The sequence below is a fragment of the Strigops habroptila genome, chromosome 2 (assembly GCF_004027225.2).
Source record: "Strigops habroptila isolate Jane chromosome 2, bStrHab1.2.pri, whole genome shotgun sequence".
In the NCBI taxonomy this organism is placed as follows: Eukaryota; Metazoa; Chordata; class Aves; order Psittaciformes; family Psittacidae; genus Strigops; species Strigops habroptila.
In genome coordinates, this window is record NC_044278.2 from 99,237,488 (window position 1) to 99,257,256 (window position 19,769).

Below are 19,769 nucleotides of genomic sequence, written 5' to 3' on the forward strand. Positions count from 1 at the left end.
GGTTACCCAAGATGACCTTTTCTTTCAAAACTGAGATTTTATTTATTTTTCTATTCACTTGATTTCAATTTCAATATTCAGTGAATAGGATTTTGACTTTCTGTTCCTGTTCCACTTGGGAACATCATAAATATGGGAATAGCACAAGAAAAAAGCAATCCTGAGCCTTACTGCTGTACATGAGTTCTTTTTTGCTGTATGGTTTTGATAGGTAACTTATAGTATTGACACATGAACAACTATCATGTGCAATTAGCTCCATGTCAGGACACTGCAGTAACTCTTGTGTGCATTTTTTTACCCCACACTGCAAAAAAACTTGAAGCAGCTTAGGTAGGATAAATCACAAACAATGGAGCCTTCACAATTATGCATTTGATAAATATAACCATAGTCTTGTGAAAAAATAAACAAAGTATTTACTTCTCTCCTACTTCAATATTTATAGACCATATTTTATTTATGAAGAGATTCACTACTAAGAATAGCTATTACTTTGTTTAGTAAAAAAGTTAGTGATTTATTTTTCTCAATTCAACTATTTTCTTCTTCATACCAACAAATAAAAATGACTTGAGAAGATGAACTGTAATTTAAATTGTGAAAGGAGACGAAACCTACATGATCTATGCTTATCTGAGTGGAGGACAGTGACCTAGGCCTATAATGGGATTACAAATCCCTAATTCTAAACATGCATAAATATTAGTGGTTTAACTTTATTAGGAATGCTTTCTCAATCAGTTCTGGCTTCCCAATGATTATTTTCAGAGTAAAGTCAGCAGATGAATATATTTAGCCATCTCATCAATTGTCTGCTGCTTCCAGCAAGAATTATTTTGTTCTTTATTTAGCGAAATAAATATCAAACATAAACCTGTACCACTATTGGTAGTCCCTATACCTTTTCAGAAGCTTCAGATTTCCTTCAAAGTAGGCTTACAGAGATTAATATTAAAGGCTGAATATTAAATATCGCAAGCCTGTGACACTAATCTACTCGAACAATAAAACTGAGGCATAGTAAATGAGACCTCAGAAATACTGGGTATGTTTCTTCATTAAAAAAAAAAAACAACTTTTTAATTAAACCATCCAATTTAATGTTTTTATATGGCACTTTAGTTTTGAAGGTAAAGTGAGCTAGAGACAGCTGACAAAGAAATTATAACTGCAATTCCTTGGTGAAAATGTTAATGACAGCAAAATATTGTTTAATTAGATGATTGCAGCATCTGGATTAACACTCTTTAAGAGCGATGTTCCTGTGCTTGTCTGCTTCTTCACACTTTACAGACATTTTGTCATCTCTAGGTCATTAGGAAAGAATTTTTAATGATTTTTCTAGAAGCAAGTAGTTCGAGTTACATCTAATTAGATGACAATAATAAGCCCAACACATGCAGTAGCTAAATATATACATAATTAACCAGTGAGGGCTTGTACATCACAGAGTAAAAAAGTGGAAAATGCTAAACAGGCTAAAAAAAAGAGGGAGGGCAGAAGTTTGTCTGAATTTATTACCTGACTGAAGATGTCATTTTTTTCTTTTTTTTTTTTTCACAAATCTTTAAAAATAATTCCTTTCCACTGGAAGAAATTACTTACAAAAATTATGTATATAATTTTTCTCCACTTCTTTTAAAAGCTATGGCAGGTAGGATTTAAAAGCATTAAAATTCCAATAAATACAAACTCAAACACACATTTAATATACTGCAATTTGCAAATAACTAAAATAAAACCAAAACCCAGCAGAAATGAGTTCAATACTGAGAAACAGACTTCTAAGTAAAACAGTAGGCACTGCAACCATATTAGAAAACACGTTTCTGCTCCCACTCCTCTCAATTCCTTTTGATGCAGTGGGATTACTGTTAAGTACTTTTTTCAATAACCTTGTAACTGAGAATAGTAAAAATACTTATTTCCTATATCACCCAGAGGGTTCAGTTGACATATACACTGATCATATACAATATGGAGTTTTCCTATGTGCCTGAAGAAAGGACAATTAGTATAATCGTAGCTGTTTCCAAGCCTTCAAAGGATCCCTGAGAAGGTAGGAGGAGGGGAAAGGTGGCCAGGAAGGCTTATGTCTACACAACCAGGACAAAAACCAGGGGCACAGAGCGTATAACTCTGAGACTGATTGATAAGCAGCAGAATGCAGTGTTTACCTTTGGGAGAAAAACCCAGAGCTGTAAACATGATGAAATATGCTTGAGTCAGGAAAGAGGGCAAGAAAGAGGTGAAGACCTTGGAAGCAGAATAGGGACGTGAGAAAATAGTTGGCTAGAGGGCCAGAGAAAACAGGTTGAAACAAGACTTTAGGGTTAGAAAATGGAGAGCTACTTTGAATCAAAATTGCAGTAAGTCAACAGGCCAGCACAAGTGATGGTAATCATATATCCCTGGATAGGAAATGATCTAGAAAGAGAGAACTGGGACAGCTGAAGTAGACAGTTACTAAGTCATGAGTATGGACCACACCAGAAACAGCTAAACTAAAATGAAGCCGGGCGATGTTTCAGAGGCGGTAACAGGGTGATGCAAAATTTAAAAAAAAAAAAAAAATCATAAAAAGATGGATTTTTTTTCCAAGGGGACACTTCAGTATTTCAAACATTGATTAAGAACTTAACAGAATAGCCAGACGCCATGCCCATCAGGACAGACATATTGGCAAACCAGGGAGAGATTTAAGAAGAAAATCATGTATTTATTTCAGTGGTTCTGTTCTACAGAGACCAACAGGCTGTGTAATTAACAGTATTAACAAGCAAGCAAAGGACTTCTTGTGGGAAAGGACCCAGTTGTATGCCACAAATGAAAGAAATGAGTTGGTGCCAGCAGCCTCACTTCTGAACATCTCTCTTCCAAGGCTGCTGTTTCTTGAATAATTCCAGAAAAGGATCGCAAGAAAACATGAGTGATTTTTGTAAAGGGGTAGATGCTAACTAAGCACCATTGGAATAAGAAAAGAAGCTACAATGACTTCGAAAAAAGTGTACTCAACCACTTTGTTAATGGACCTCTATTTATTAGGAAGAGAAGAAAAAACAATGAAGGGACTTATGTGTCACTTTGCAGAAGATAATCCACATTTCTTAATTGCTAAACCTACACGTTTCTTAAGTGACTAAATTATGGCTCAGATATGCTGAATAAGACAGTAGGAGCTAAATGGCAACACAAATAAAAAAATTTTGATGCGTATATTTTTCAGTGGCTAACAAAATGATATTGTTAGAAAAGAAGAAGCTGCTTAAACCGTTATAGTCTAAAACTAGGCCACTGCTGCCTGCATGAACAATTACTGGCAAAGAAGTTGTATCTTTTAAGGAAATATTTCTTACGAGATCTCATTACAAAAGGGTATAATTAAAAATGCATTTGGAAATTGGATTTCCAAGGAAGAAAGAAAATACATGTATTCTCTTTACTTGGCAAATAAGGTCATGAATATATTCAATACTCTACCTTTGTATACAATATAGAGAATCCTGTATTTTCTTCTGACTGCCAAGGGTCCTGTCTACAGTGTATACACGAATTTGCTTCTGTTTAATACAGATGTATTTGGACAGTTATCAGTTCAGTGTTATGAAAACAAGGGCAACATGTAGTAGAAGCACTGTGCTTCCAGTTCTGTATTTCTGATAGATATATTCTTTTTTTAGTGCTTCATCACAAAGGAAATATTTTGAGAAATACCTTTCAACAGAAGATTTATAGAAATATAGGCACAGCTGTAAAAGCAGTGGTGTCATTCAGGCTGCCACATAGCTCTCCACCCTACAGTTTCCCAGATCTCAGGCCCTGGCAGTACAGTGCCATGCAACAGTGGAGCCAGGAAACGGCCTGGGGATGTGAGAACTTCTAGGCTTTCTAGCATGCACTTATGTTTTGAAGCCTTCTACGCTGCCATTGGACTTCGAGCTCACATGCACTTCATCATGGGTGAGTTTCTGGCTTTCCAGGAACTTTATTAGAAAATTCTTTCCAATACCCACAAGTTCTTGAGTTTTTGGAGTCAGCTTCCTAGCTGAAGTGCAAACTTCACTAGGACTACAAATCCAGGTTGATCTTTCAAAAAGTAACTTTGGGGAATTTTTGCTTCTGTCAGAAAGTTGGAAAATTTCAGGATTTGTTCCAAACTCAGATTAAAAATTTGTTGTCATGTGTAGAATGGCTGTTGGGCTTCAGCCAGTTTTAGTTGTCTTACGTTGTTTTCAGAAAAGGTTTTTTGTGTGTGTCACTGGCAGGGAGTTCAACCATCAAGGATAAATTTTACTTTAATTTGCAGAGAAACATAATGAGTTTATATGAGAGTGCATCAGTGAGTGCAGATATTATAATGACATTAGCAACCGAAATCTATTTTTCTATGTCCATAGAGACTACGAATCTCCAAAATCTTAAAGGAAGAAGCAGAAAGAGAAAGCACATAATACAGCAATGCAATCATGCTTTCTTACAAGCCCTTTGTATTGAAGACCATTCTAACATGCAATAGCAATAGTTGATGCCAGCAGGATCCTTTATTTCACTAATCCTGCTGGAACACTATCAGATGTGACAGCACTCTTGCTGACTGGGAAACTACCCAAGAATCTCAGCTGCTTTTAGACATTCCTCCAAAATATTTTATGAGATTGTACAGTGATACTGTCTTCCCAACCTAACATGATGACTGTTACCCTTCTTGCGAAATGAAAACAGAACAGAAAATATATAGATTGGTAAGCACCCATTAGCAAAATCCAAGCAATGCAGATGGATTTAAAAACCAGAGTATCGGATATAATAAAAACCAGAGTATGGGATATTTTTTATGACAAGGAAAATGTCTTCAAATGTTACTCAACACCTTGCTCACATCTTAGCAGAACGGTATGCATCAGTATTAATTTTTATTTCACCAATATTGGTGTCTTCCAATCTGTCTGCGTATTGGTTTTCCTTCAGAAAAAATATATATGTTGATCCATGTAACTTGAAAGCATCATTAAAAGGAATTACTTACAATAAAACAGTCAATACAAGATGGAGACAAAGTTAGGCTGAATTTCTTCTGAAGACTCAAATTTACCTTCCTCTCGTTTGGGGAATATGGTATTTACCGAAATTTGAATTTGATCATGCACTGCTGAAAGATTTCATAAGATGGTAGGAAATGCTGTGAAAATGAGCAAGTGAGCTTATACAATTAGCAACAATGAGATTACATGAACAAATGAGATTTACCAGTAAGAGACTGATACCAAAAAATCTGCCAGAAATTAAGTATTTTGAGTCAGAGAGACACACTACAAAGGTACTGACCAAGCTGCTGGAAGCTTTTCCAAATAAAATACAAGCTCATAGATTCACACACACACAAAAAAAAACCAAACAACCCAATCAGTAATCCTCCAGTGCCTCCCTGGGCATAGCAGGTGGTAGGTGGAATGAAAATGCAAGGCCATCCTGTTGTAAGGCAGGTGGATGACACTAGATGACATTAAGAGAAATGTGTCTCACGCAACCACCCAGCTGTTTGGATATAATGCCTTCCTAGCAGTACTAGTATCAAACAACAGCTAAAAAACATTTTTCTTGAGACCTCTGAGATTCTGTGAAAGAATTTCTTCAGGCTGAAGCTTGTTTACTGATGGATACTTTAGTGTGTCACTGCAATTACTAACTGAATTCAGACATAACAATGTCTTCCAGGTTTGGATGCTTTGGTGATGTACCTAAAAATAAATGACCTTGGATTTTGTTTAAAAATGAAAAGTAATTTATCAAAAAATGGCTCAGCTCTTGTCTACTCTCATTTAAAGAGTTTAGACATACTTCTTACAGAAGAAATGAATACATAAAAGGGAAATTACAAGTGAAGGACAGTTCTGTCAATAATCTATTGGACAAGGACTGAGGGGGCCTGGGCTAACTTCCCAGCTCTCCACTAAACCCTCCAAATTCGGGTGAGGCAGTCAGTGAGCCTGAGAGGTTCTGCCTGCATTTCGTCATCCACAGAAGGGCAGAGGATGTGCGAGAGACGCAGAGCAGCTGGAGGCAGGCCAGTGTCCAGAAGCAGGATAGCGACATTCTTGTGGCACTGCGCCAGAGGTAATAAATGCTCAGCAAGGCTCCTTCCTTTGGCAGAGATCTGCGGGACTGTGGCTAAAATGCCTGCGAACCAAGCTGGTGAGCCTGCACTGGGCTGCACCATATGGGCTTTCCAGCCCAGGGTCTCCAGTAGCTTCAGAGACTCTGCTTTGTGCTCCACTGCACAAGGTAAACATGCCCTCAGATTTCCAACTGTTCAGTGGTAGCACTTCTGTATCACACTGGGATAATTTGATGACACATTTATTAACGTCTGTAAGACTGGATGCACAGAGGATGACTACCATATAAAAGCCTAAAGGTTCAAAGCAAGTGAGTTTGACAGCTCCTGAGTCCTGTCACTGCCCTACTGGGTAGAACGCTGTGACCATCCTCAGACTGGTCAGCGTAACGCGTGTTACCTTTGGGTTTCACACTTACATTTGTCTTATGTCTGGCCTGAGGGTAACCTCAAGCATAAAATTCAGGACGAAGTAAAGATGAGAGTTGTAACACTGGAGTAAAAAGTTCTGCCTGGTGGAATTTAATTTGGGTTTCAAATTAAAACTCACTCGAGTGAAATGTCTGAGAAAGAAAGGCTCTCTGCAGGCAGATTCGTAAGCAGCATGTGTGCTACAGGCAGGAATCGTAATAGCAGACAACCTCCTGGAAATCTTTATATATGGTGTAGAAAGCTGCTGCTTTTTACATTTAAAATTACCACAGGAGTTAACACATAGAAAAGAGAAAGGTGAAAAGAAAAATGCCATCATGAATGTTTAATTAATGATGATTGCCAGGAAAGCTCTTCTTTTGCCAATAACAAATGATGTCTATGGCAGTTATTCGTCATTTTAAATACTTAATCCAATATTATATTTCAGCTCAAAGAACTAAACAAGAAAAGATGCTGTAATCTAATCATACTGCAATCCAGGTGACATCTGTACCAGGCAGAATACTGTTGTTATTCTGCTGTCTAGTTGCTGTTGCTGAGAATGATGAAGTAGCGAAATTACATTTTCCCATTATTATTTCCAGACACTCTCTGGCAATGGTTTGTTGACTCTAATAAAGCTTCAGACAAAGCTGTCAGCAGAGGAAATGGCAGAAGGGGAGCAAGGAACAGCCTCCACAACAATACATGAATCTAAAGTCTCAGTGATAGGTTGTGCATTTTCTGATAAAATTTAATGTGTGTGTTTCAGAATCTATCATAACGCTGCAGCTGAATTCTAGAGGGATAAATGTATTCTATCAAGTCACGGTGCTTAAGATTTTGACAAACATAAACATATTATGAAGGATTACAGAGTCAGAAACCTTACCTGCTATAGTGTTGAGGAACATCAAATACTCGAAGTTAGATATCTCCCGTCTCTGCCAGCGCTGAGTCATGTTGGAGGATTTATAAAGCTGTCGGGGAGTGGCCAGAGAGATTCTCCTAGGAAATATATTTAAAGAATGATTTTTTTTAAGAGCCTCATTAAATGTTAAGATGTAGGACAATGTTATTAGTGTGATTAATTTCAGATTCTCTCAGAGGCTTTTTTATTTCATTTAATGAAGTCAAGAAGACACTATTACCCTTATTTGAGAAATTACTAAAATTACGAGCTGTATTTTATTTTAGCAGTACTACAGCATAGTAATAATTCAGAATAGTATATTTTGTGTTTTATTTTATTCTGAATCTGGTTAGAAGACTGGGAGTAAAAGAAACTGCAGACCTCCTGGTGCCTGGCTTGTCCAGCAGGAATAAAAGAGGAATACCATTTCCCTGTTTCAAAAGGATATGTTGAGATAAGTTCATTAAGGTGAGTGAGTGATAAAGTGCCATATATTTCCAGCACATGGATTGAAGATATTTGTTCCACAATTTGTGCACCTCCTCCATGGTCAGCTACCCATGATACCTTCCTATATCCCAGTAAGCTTCAAGATTTCTTTTTATAGCCTGGTTTCTGAAAGAAATAACATTTATTCATTTATCTGCTCACATGTCTATCTGCCTGTCTCTCCATAATAACTTCTGAATTTCATTTCATTCAGATTTGGAAAAGGAGTAGACACTTCTAAGATACTCAATTTCCACACATTTCCTAAAACTTACATGCCTTAATTATGGGAGAAAAAAACAAACCACTGTGCCAAGGAAGAGAAAAGCAGAAAACTTCAGCTCTTCTGTATTCAATCTGACACCACCACAGTAACCAAATACTATGCACCAAATTCTAAATTACCCATAGTATATACTGTCCATGGTTGGTAAAACACAGGGGACTAGATTCAGTCTGTATTACTGCATCAAAGAAAAAAAACCTGCAATAAGCAGAAATAGCTTCACTGCTCACAACACATTTGTAGGGAAAACCATCCTTGCTGAAAAAAAGACACGGAAAATCTTTGGGAGAAGAAAAAATTCAGCTCCTGAGATACTTATTTTTACAGAAACCTATATTTTATAAATGGATGAAAATAAAGATGTTTATACTTGTTTAAAAAAAAGGGGGGGGGGAAGAGGATCCTTAGTGTGTAGCCTATTCATTAATTTAAAGAATGTATCTAGTATTTATATAGCTTATAAAGAGTAAATAAGGACCCCCAATGTTTTGGCTTTCACTTGTACACTAAACACACTAAGTGTACTATTTCTAGACTCTGAATGCTAAGCAGTTTCTTAAAGATATAAACAAGGTGTCAAATTGGGCAGCAATTACAAAAATGTGGACCATCTACTTCTATAGATATATGTACATACTCCTATGTATGCACTAAATCCTATTTTCGGAGAAAAGGTGAGTATTGGCAAGTGATTGGAGTGTACAGGTATCAAAATTATATGTCTAAATTGTCAATGTGCCAGTTGCCTATCTCTGCCACAATTTGGCTTACAAATTGGGCATACAAAAATGACCATGCAAGTATAGGTAGTCTTCCTTCTTTTTCTCTAATCTCTGTATTTTTGCAAAATAGCAGTACATAAGGTCTTGCCAGCTTGGCTAGCCTTATGTTACAGTAAACTCTAGGGTGCCAGTGGTAAATAAACTTCACTAGTATACAAGAGACATTACAAAATTTTTTTAAGTTGTTTCTATTGCACTTCTTCTGAACAATTTACCTAAAGAATTACCTGAATGTCATCATACTTTATATTGCATTTTATGGAATAACAATTACTTCTACAGTGGAGCTTTCAAAGACATATTGTTCCCAGTAAAGTTTGAGTTATGCTACACACAAATTAATAAATACAGAAAATAAAAATAGTAAAGAGGTCATTAAATTTACAAAGCATTTCTGTCACAGACTTTCTGTTCCTCCCATGACAAAACAATATTTACGCATCAGTACAGCTTAGTAGTTCCTTTTAGACTTTACTCACAACCTCCCAGGGAGTCTCAAAAATCTATAAACTGTCAAGTCCTGGGCTTCACATTTGAATGCCTGATTTGAGTGAAATCTACAGAAAATCAAAATGTATTAAAAAAGCTCCTTATTTACTCTATATCTAAAGTATTTGAAAGGTCTGCAGTTATTTCAGCAGAGACTGGAAAAAATTATGCGCAATAAATTGGTTCCACACCTTCTTGTTTCAGTTAACATAGGAAGACCCGCTGTTTTGTGTTTTGCTAAATCCGCACAACTTTGATCAAACCATTTCTCTCCTTCGGTATGTCCTCACCAATATGAAGATGCACAAATGAATGTGCTTCCTTTGCTTCTAGAGAACCTTGAAATACCTACTTAAAATGGAAACTGCAGAAGCCTCTCTGATGTACAAGGGGATGAGCCAATTTTTCAAGATTTATTTTTCCCATTTTATTGAGGGAAGGGATTTTATATATCCATATGTGGAGCATGACCCACCCCGTTCCACAATCGCTTTTAATTTACTTAGCTACAAGCCAATCTCATACAAAGAATCTTTAAGTAAAAAAATACAATACCTGTGTGATATTCTGTGGTGTGTTGCTCCTGTTCAGGAATAAAAAAGGCTTGGGAAAGTCACTGACTTTTGACAAGAGACTCATCAATATTTACTTTTAATCAAAGCTCTGAAAGGGGTTTCATGCTTTGATGTCAACAAATCTTAGTTTTCCTAACCCTCTCCCTTCCGAAAATCCCAAAATCCAACTTCTAACCAGCTATACTGAGATCTGGAAACCCATCACCAAGCTACTGAGGTGGAACAAGTGGCAGAGCTGAGCTGACATTGCATATAGTTACCATATCAGCCAGCATACATTTCCATTCAGCAAAAACTACATAATTTCTGTTTCTTAGATTTAATAACTGGAGCTATGGTTTTTGTAATGCATTAATAGCCCACAGAATTTCAGCGGAAGGTGCTAGCAGATGTTTAGTGGTGAAGTATGATACTGTATCTTTTAGCAATTCTTTGATCTCTATATGCTTACAAAACCGTCAGGCAGCTCATGGTTTCTAAGCTGTGATGTTACCCTCACTAAAAATGTATCAGTAAATTACACCTGAGGTGTTAGAACTCTAAAAAGTGGTCTGCTAACAGCATTGTAAAAATGAGGATATTTATCTATGTAAAATCATATGGAGCTGCAGAAATAAGTAAAATATGAGGCACAGTACTGTCTGCCCAGGTGTCTCCTATGGCATGTTTCAGGAACAGTAAAAATGTGTTTATCAAAGACAGATTAATTTGATTACTGAATCAGACCAAACTTTTCAACATGCGAAGAGTAATTTTAAGGACATAATTACTTCTCTGTGACATTAAACACAGGCTTGAATGCTTTGTTGAAGTAAAGCAGTAGACAGGTTGTTGAGAAAGGTAGTAAAAAGGCAAACTGAAGACTTGCTCAAAACAGCAGGTCTGTAACAATCTTGGGAAGAGATACTAGCTCATCTGCTTCCAACCCTTTTTGCCATCAGAAGATCATGAATATTGCTTTTTCTTCCTATTTCCTTCCTTCTTTGTTAATCACAGGATTTTTCCATGAAAACAGAAATGCACTTAAAGTCCATGTAATGCACTAAAGCTAATACACTCCTTTAGAATGTTTCTATCATGAACATAATTCTTTATGCTAATGTATTTAACTTGAGATGAAATGTTTATCAGAGTAGTATCAGAGAGGAAATATTAATTACAAAAATAAACTAAGAACTTCAGCAAAAAACCCCAAAGATCTGCTTTTGTTAAAATATTTTAAAGCACAGCTTAATCTGGAAAATTGTTCATTAAAAAAGATAACATTTTACTCAGCATAGCAGCTCTTTTTGGTTACTCAGCATAACTTCTCCTAATGTTAGTTATACAAATAAGCATATTTTTTTAAAATTATCATTCCAGAGCCAACATATTCATAGGAAAGGAAACTACATTCTAGCATCAACAAAATATTAACTTCCAAGCAGTTAAGAGCCAGATTTTCCCTCAGTTACTCCACTGCAATCCTACTGAAGATAATAACGGTATGTAGACAGAAAGAAAAAGAAAAAAACCCACGATTACAGAGTCTTTATTGTGCATAAATCATACCATGATTACACAAAAACAAGAAAGAAAAACGACTTCACTATCATACGCTAGATTTATTCTGAAAGCTAGCAAGCCCATTTTTGATTCAAATTGAATCAAAGTAAAAAGGTATGGAAATAACTCCATATAATACTGAAGCTGAAACTTTTCTAAATAATTATACATCCACAAACTTTTTCAGATAATTATTCACTGAATAATGCACAAAGGATATGAATTTCAAAACGTCACTGTAGATATAAAATTCTGATTGAGAAATTTGCATTTTGTTTGTTCTAGACCATGTGGTCATTTGTATTTCAGGAAAGAATACTATTACTTTCCAGTTAGAGACAGCAATTCCTTTAATTTGAGTATTTGGAAGAGCAATGCAAATATTAACAAGATGCACCTTCCAAGGAAATGCCCCAACTTCCCCTTGATCTCAGTGAAAACTTGAGAAATTTGGCAGTTTGCCTAAGAACTTCAGCACATTCAGGAGATCAAGCCTTAGGCATCATGAGACTCTCGAGCTCATGACAGGGAATGATGTTCAGCTGGGACTGAGATAGTTCTCCAATCCTACAAATGCTTTGACACTTCAGAGTATTTCCACATTCTACACTGGGATAAAACAAGGACAATATGAAGTTTTAGTTTGTAGGAAATGACTTAAAAAAGGAAAAAGACACATCCCAGACACTACACTGATGATTTAGACTCTGGCTTTTTGCCAATCATTCTTTTGTCAAGCCAAATGGAGACCTGAACCCTACATACCATATTTTGTGAATTTCCTGCTGTTTCCACACTCACTTATGTTTATTTATTCTTCCCGCATTTTGATCAGAAATTAATTCTGAACCTAAATATTTTTCACTGAACTTCTGTGGATACACCCTCAAAACCAATTTTAGGTCTGAACAGACATTTCTAAACAAGCACTCAAAAAAAAAAATTGGAGGCAGAAACACACACCCCTCCCAAACTCAATGAAGTACATATGAAGATCATCTTATCCGCCACTGAAATATGAACACTTTTATAGTATAGGATCCAACAATCTCCAACCTTTTCCTGACCATAAGCTGATTTGATATTGATGTTGAAAAAACTACACTTGTCCGCGTATGTGAAAATCTCTAAAACTGAACCTTAGTTGTCTTTTCCAAAATATATACCCTCCTTAATTTTGGAAATAGAAGAATAATGCATAATACTAATGAATGGAAGAAATCTGGAAATTGCAAAATAGCCACTGTACTTGATGACCAGTGAAGTAAAACCCACACACATTCATATAAAAGGCAAGTGAGCAGATGATAGAGATAAACAATGCTTTTCATTCATCAATCATAAAATATAGTCTAGTTTCATGTCTTTCACACCAATCACAGCAAGGATGAATGTTCTTTGCATTTTTAAAACCTAACTGAAAACCGTGCTCTGAAAAGAAAAGGTATAAGGCGGTTTTTTGGTTCTTCACTGGTACTTATTTTCTGTAATTAAAATAAAATCTGTAATTTTTTCTGTAATTAAATATTTTCTGTAATTAAAATAAAATCTAATTTATAATACTTTCATTTCTATTCCATAACAGGCCATATAGCAAGTAAAGGGTATTGCTTCTCAAACTAAACTTAAGAAAGAGAAAATCTAGAATCTCATTACAAGAATAATATTTTAGTATTGACATGTTTAAAAATATCATTTGGATAATACAGAAAGCACAAAATATACAAGCTATTTTAATTAAATTACCTGGCTTGTGGCAAACCATAACTGGTTCCTACTCCAACACGTGGTAAGCTGTACACAACTTTTTTCACTGTTGCTTGGTCAGGAAAATTAAACATAACAGAAGCTAAATGAAGAAGAGAAAATACGGTCTAGTAAACCATCTGAATAAGTCTGTTTCTCCACTTGCATATATTTTTACAACGCTCTTTGGTTTTTATTTGGGAAGAGAAGTCAAGTTCCACTTTTCTTTTCCTGGGGATCCAAGTTAGAACAGAAATTCCTGGCATACTTCATACCTATGGATCATTAGCACTAACAATTTGGCACTAACTCTCCCACTTTGCAGAAGACCTGAGTGAGGCATCCTTCAGAGGCACTGGAGCTTACCATTAATCCATATAACCTCTTACCAGGCTGGGAAGCTGTTCAGTAGCTGGCACTAAAACACACAGGACCAGAAATTGTTTAATTCCCCCTACAGCTGAAATAAAAACTTACATCAGAGCTCCTCAGTGCAAAAGACTACAGACACACCTCACAACCAGTCAGCTCTGATTCAGAGTAGTACATACAGAACACTGAGTGGATCTGTTTACTGACCTGGTCCTTTTTGCTTTAACTCAGAAAATGGAGGAGATGGGTGAGATCATAGAAAAAGCAAATTTCCTATCAAACATTTGAAGAATTTACTAATTGCAATGATCTGTTTTATAAATAAATGTCACTATTGTACAGAAAGCAGTGAGATTGATTTACGTGATTGATTTTAATACAAAATGCGATGAACACATGGAAGGATAAGCATTACTGAACAGACATAAGCACTTTATCAAAGGAATTGCAGAGTTTAAATTCTAGGATTAATAAATAATACACAAAATAACTACTAGCATAGTTTTATGCAACAAAATAAACAAAAACATACTTCTGTTTGCCATAAACACTTCCAAAGCTGTGTTCTGGAGAAGGTAGCGTCTTGAAAAAACAGCCCGAATCTCGCTGAACATCCATTTTCCATGAAGGCCTTCTGTATAGGCAAGGACCTTTAAAAAAAGTCAAGGAGAGAGTTATTAGCAGGAGCTTTTCATCAAAGTGTTGCATAAGAACATAGTAATTTTCACCCATTAATGAAGTAAACTTAAGTTAATTGTATCTCTTTAACACCTAAAAACCATGAGTTAAAACATGAACGTAAATGTTTTAAAAAAAATGCCATCAAGTATAGCTGTTAGAAGATTATCATAAGTACTGTAACATGATACTCCTAAGATCTATTTCTTGTAAGTCACATGAACTTATTTCCTCAAAACCCCTCCAAACTCTACAAGCAAGCACAGGGTAATGGACACAGCTGCAGTTATGCTTAGCTGTATATTCTTCCAACACTGCATGACACAGTTGTCACATATGGGATAACAGATTTACTTCAGAGACCATCTTGTGCAAAGTACAACCAAAATAATATACCTTCTTATTCACATCCAATTCAGGGTCATATATTAGAACTCTCTCCATTCCATTAATAAATATAGAAATTAGCTAGAAGAGTATGTCGACACAGTATTTTTTCTATAGGTAAGTATATCTAATATCCCAAACTATGAACAAACTTAACAATTTGTATTTTTGCATTTTAAAGTTAATGTTTCAAATAAAGTAGTTGAAATTAGCATTTGTTTCCCAATTTGTCAGTTTTTCAATTGAAGGTATTATTTTAAGACTAGATAGCAATACCTAAATTATCTTTTTCACTCTTCTTTCATTGTTCTGGATGGTCAGGAAAACAGACAAAAAAGACACAATTTAATTAGGTAACAGCTTTATTAATTTTTCTCATCTGCGAATTATCATTCTAGCAGTATCATGCATTGAAGAACAACCCTTTTCCAATCCTTTTCATCAGCTGGAAGGCTGTTTTCAGCCCTCTGCCTCTGGTCAGATGGGCTCTGTCCATAGCTGAGACCCTGACTTCATGCTAGGAGGAATCAGTTGTTTGGGATGGGGATCATCCCCTCTCCACACTCAGCTGCATTTCCCATTCTCTGTAGACTGCATCCTCCCCTAGGCTGCAGTTACTGAGAGAGCTGCAGCTTCAGTGAAACAAAGTAACACAATGAAAACTTTTGCTAAAGAGAAATGCAAAAACAAGGTTTCAGACTGGAAAGACTAAATTTCTCTGTTCTCCCTTAGATACATAGAAACTGTTGGTGCACCAGGTTGCAGCGCTTTACTCACTCAGTTGAGGTCTTTGCTTTCTGTTACCATGACCTCCTCCAACTTCTGAAAAGGGAAATGTTAGGGAAACCATATGTTGCTGCTGCCAACAATCCTTCATGCTTGAGATAATGGAAATTGTATTCCATCATTTTTTTCACTGATGTAGCTTCAGTTTTATGACATGTCTTCATATATGAAAAAATTAATTTAAGTTTGTACACTTGATGCTAAAAGAGCTCCCCGGATTTTTGTTAATTTGTTCTCCATAACTTTTTTCTCATAACCATGATGAGTCTATTTCAGAGCTGAAAGTAACAGCAACAATACAAACGTGCTTCAGCACGCTTAAGAGCATTCAAATGTTGGTTCTGTCCTTGATGGAAACTGGACAGAGGAACACATTGAGCCTGCTGTTCTGTGTATATGAGAAGGAGTTACAAATAAAACTTAGAGCAACACTGTGGCTGACAGCCCTGTTTTATTCACCTCAGTTCTACGCACTAACTAAACACAGCCTTGGAGAAGGGGCTTGATTTCTTTGGAGGTCCCCAAACACATGCAAGACTATATGCTCCCTCCATCCGGTCACAAGCCAGCTGTGGAATTACTGCCTCGTATGCTTAAGTCTTACAATGGTTAAAAATCTGCGCCTTATTTTTACTTTGAACTCTGCTGACTTCAGCTTATAGCCACTAGATCTCATGACACCTTTGTGAGATTAGACAGTCTTCTAGTATCAGATAGACAGATTTCCTTGTGTCAGTAATTACGGACTGTGATCTAGTTACTGCTTGGCTTTCTCTTTGATAAGCCAAATAAACCAATTTTTCCTTCAGTCTTTCACTGAGATCAGATGATAGGATACAGCTGGTATTGTGTATGTGAAATTCAGATGGCTAAGAAAAATGACTGAAGATTTCAGCACCCTCCTTCTTTGAATGCATTCTGGTGCTATCTGATATGTAAGTTTTGTAAATACACAGGTTCTTAAGATACATAGAGAAAATAGGGAAGAAAACACTCAAGTTAAAAAAGCTAAAAGATGAAAACAGTCTCAAAGAGAGAGTAGTTTGAAATGTATATAGCTGCAACCAGATCTACAGCAGCCAGCAGATTTGCCAAATAATTAGTTCCTTGACAAAATACCATGCTTCAGGAATTCAGCTTTTGTTTCAAAAATGTTTCTAGTTGTCCATTTTTTTCTAAAGAAAAATGTTTAATACTGACTATATCTTGTGTATTAACATCTTAGATGATTCACATAATAGTTTTACAATGTCTTAATATATACCACAGCTTACTTGTTATAGATCAACACTAAAAGCCCTGTATACTGACCATATACTGCCTTTTTCTTCCTCTTCTTACTCAAATGTAAACCAAGTGTAACTCCATAGAGGTACATTCACCCTTTTATGACATGAACGACTGAAGACAGAGCTCCAGTAAAGCAGATAGGAAATCAGAGGAAAGGAAGGAGTCTGTAATTCAATTACTGTCCGAAATTACACTCTTCTTAACTGTCTATTAGTCCTACAAATATCAGATTATCATGTTGATATCAAATCATCTCAATTATTTAAGTATTTCTGTTGTATTGTTTTCCTGTCCAAGATATACTACCCAATTTTGCCATCCTCCATAACATCCATCAAACACTATTTTCAAGCAATGCATTAAACCTTCCATTATTAGGTATCCATAGTTTACAGCAGAAATTACTGACAGTGTTGCAAGATTCTTTCTTGTTTGTGTTGTAAAAGCCAAACCAAAATAATTTAAGTTTTCTGAATTGGAATCCTTTAAAACGTTCAAACTTTTTTCCTTCCATGATGATTTTTAGCATTTCACTTTCTCATATTACATGAATGAATGCCTGCATGTATTGTATATTTCATTATTCAGAAACACATGGAAATAACCACTTCATTCACTAAAAGACACTGAAATCATTTACCTAGTTGTCTGAAGCCAAAATTACCATGTGGTCTATCCAATATCCACTGTTTATAATTAAAGTCAGTGCTCAATATTTTGATAGCTTTATGAGGTCTTTTCCTAAAAACAGTCAACCATATCTTAATGATTGAAATGTCATCACAAAGCAAGGAATTCTAGATATATCTCAAACAAGCTGTTTTTAATAAAATAAAAACCAACCAGCCAAACAAAGTCTACATTTCAACTGGGCATGCTTTTAATTTTTAATATCAGCTGCAATTGTTTGGTTTAAAGTTCATTTCTCCTTACAAAACCCTTTCACTTACTCAGAAATATGGGTATGTTTTAAAGATAGTAATGGGTCCACTGGACAGACAATAGAGCAAGAACAAAAATTTGCTAGGATGCACTGCAGTAACATGAACCTGTCACCCTAACAGGGAAATGAGAACTCACTAAATCTCAGGGTTCTGTAATATGAAAAAACATCTATTGGTGACACTTACTTCGATTAGATTAGCAAAGCATCTTGGGATCTTCGGATGGAAAGATCTACAGAAGAGAAGCAGAACCGCTACTTAAGTGCTTTCCTCTTGGCTCAAATGTAAAGGCTCCATTTTAATTTTATTTCTGATATGAACAAGATCTCTTCTTGTTGCCTTTTTTTTTTTTAATTAAGGTTTAAGGCATTTTTAATCATAAACATACTTCAGTAATAATTCAGTTATTGATAATGTATTGTTAACTAACTGCTCGAATTTTGAGATATTGCATTAACCAGAAGACCAGAAATACTAGTTTCCATTTTGCTAGAATCCCCGATAGATTATCTCCATAGGAGAAATACTTTACTATTCAGGCTTATTTTAGCTGGTTTATACCACTTTTTGGTATCTCATAGCACCAGACACAGCATGCAAAAAGATATTGTGGCCCTTTTCTTTTGATTATTTTTTCTGGAATCAAAATAATCAGAAAATCAGGTGCTACAAAGAAATTGAGGAAAGCAGCCTGTACAAGTCCTATCTATTCTCACACACTACCTTTATGGTAAGAACGGTCACTTCTCCAGTGTGTTGCAAAAAATTGTTTCTTATTGTGTAAGATTTCCTTTTTTTCAATTAGCCCTTTGGGGTGATTCATTAATGCCTACGTATGTGAATTTAATCTACATTTTTCAATAGGAATTCATCACTTGTATTTTGAAACAAGATTTCTGGTTCAGAGTATTTTAATTCTAACCTGATTCATCAAATAATGTATTAACTGATACTTGTAACATTTGTGAATCTTTGTTTAGTGCAAAATGCATATATCTGTTAACATGCAATATAACTGGTTCTGTGGGGTTTTTATTTTCAAAGCACTTATTTCCTGATTTCCTTCATTATTATTTGCTTTTTGCACTAATAAGCGACAAGAGCAGTAATAAACATGGTTGCCTTGTACTCATGCATTATATAATTGGGGTTTTTTTTGGTCTGCATTTCCACAGATATATTTCAAAGTTCCTACAGATTTATTTTTTTTAAAGTCTGAAAATGATCCTCAGAGTCATGCTTCGGGGGGGGGGGGGGGGGGGGAATTAAAAAAGTAAAAAAAAAAAAAAAAGGCCATTTCCTGAAATATATTTTTTTCCTTTATCAGTAACCAAAAAAGCTTCCAAGAATACTGTAATTTTGGTACAGAAGACACCTTTTCATCTTATAAAGACAGTTTTATCCAGTGTTTAAGTGTAGTTACTACTACCTTTAACCTGGACATTGCTATTCTAGTTAGAACATTAAAGAAAAGAACTCTGGCATGTCCTTAGTTTAGATATCAAAATCCCATCTATCTGTTAGACACCTCTGTTACTTGGCAATGCAGGTATTGTCTTTGCCATGTGGTACTTTCTTCATTTTCTTTCTCCTCCAGACATGCAACAAATTTCTACAAATTTATCCTTTTTCCTCCTTCTAAGTTTACTCCTCCTACTTCTTCAATTTTAATCTTTTACATTTCAAGAAGTATTCACTCTGCATTTGAACAGACTTGACTAAGGTCTAGTGGGATGCTGTTGCATCCTGGTAGCCCAACCCAAAGCAACCTTTCATCTTTTATTTGATTCGAAGGTTTAGAGACATAACGCCTAAAAGCACTGTATAGTATATTCACAATCTGTCCCTCCAGCAGTCCAATAACCATAATAAATTTTTAAGGTCTCTCTATTTTCCAGTGGTTTAACTATTCTGAATTATGTGTCCAGTTCTGCAATTTTCACCAAACTCTGCAT

At 35.7% G+C, this 19,769-nt stretch overlaps 1 protein-coding gene across 7 annotated transcripts in view; it reads right to left on the reverse strand.

Annotated features, from left to right (window-relative positions):
• The window catches only part of NBEA (neurobeachin), a 508,722-nt gene that overhangs the window by 89,030 nt on the left and 399,923 nt on the right, over window positions 1-19,769 (reverse strand). For all 7 annotated transcript variants that reach the window (XM_030475974.1, XM_030475972.1, XM_030475969.1 and 4 more), the window contains 3 exons: window positions 14,262-14,379; window positions 13,358-13,460; window positions 7,425-7,540 (listed from right to left, as the gene is read on the reverse strand). In XM_030475974.1, coding sequence (XP_030331834.1) covers window positions 7,425-7,540; window positions 13,358-13,460; window positions 14,262-14,379 — 337 coding nt within the window. The remainder of the gene's footprint in view (window positions 1-7,424; window positions 7,541-13,357; window positions 13,461-14,261; window positions 14,380-19,769) is intronic.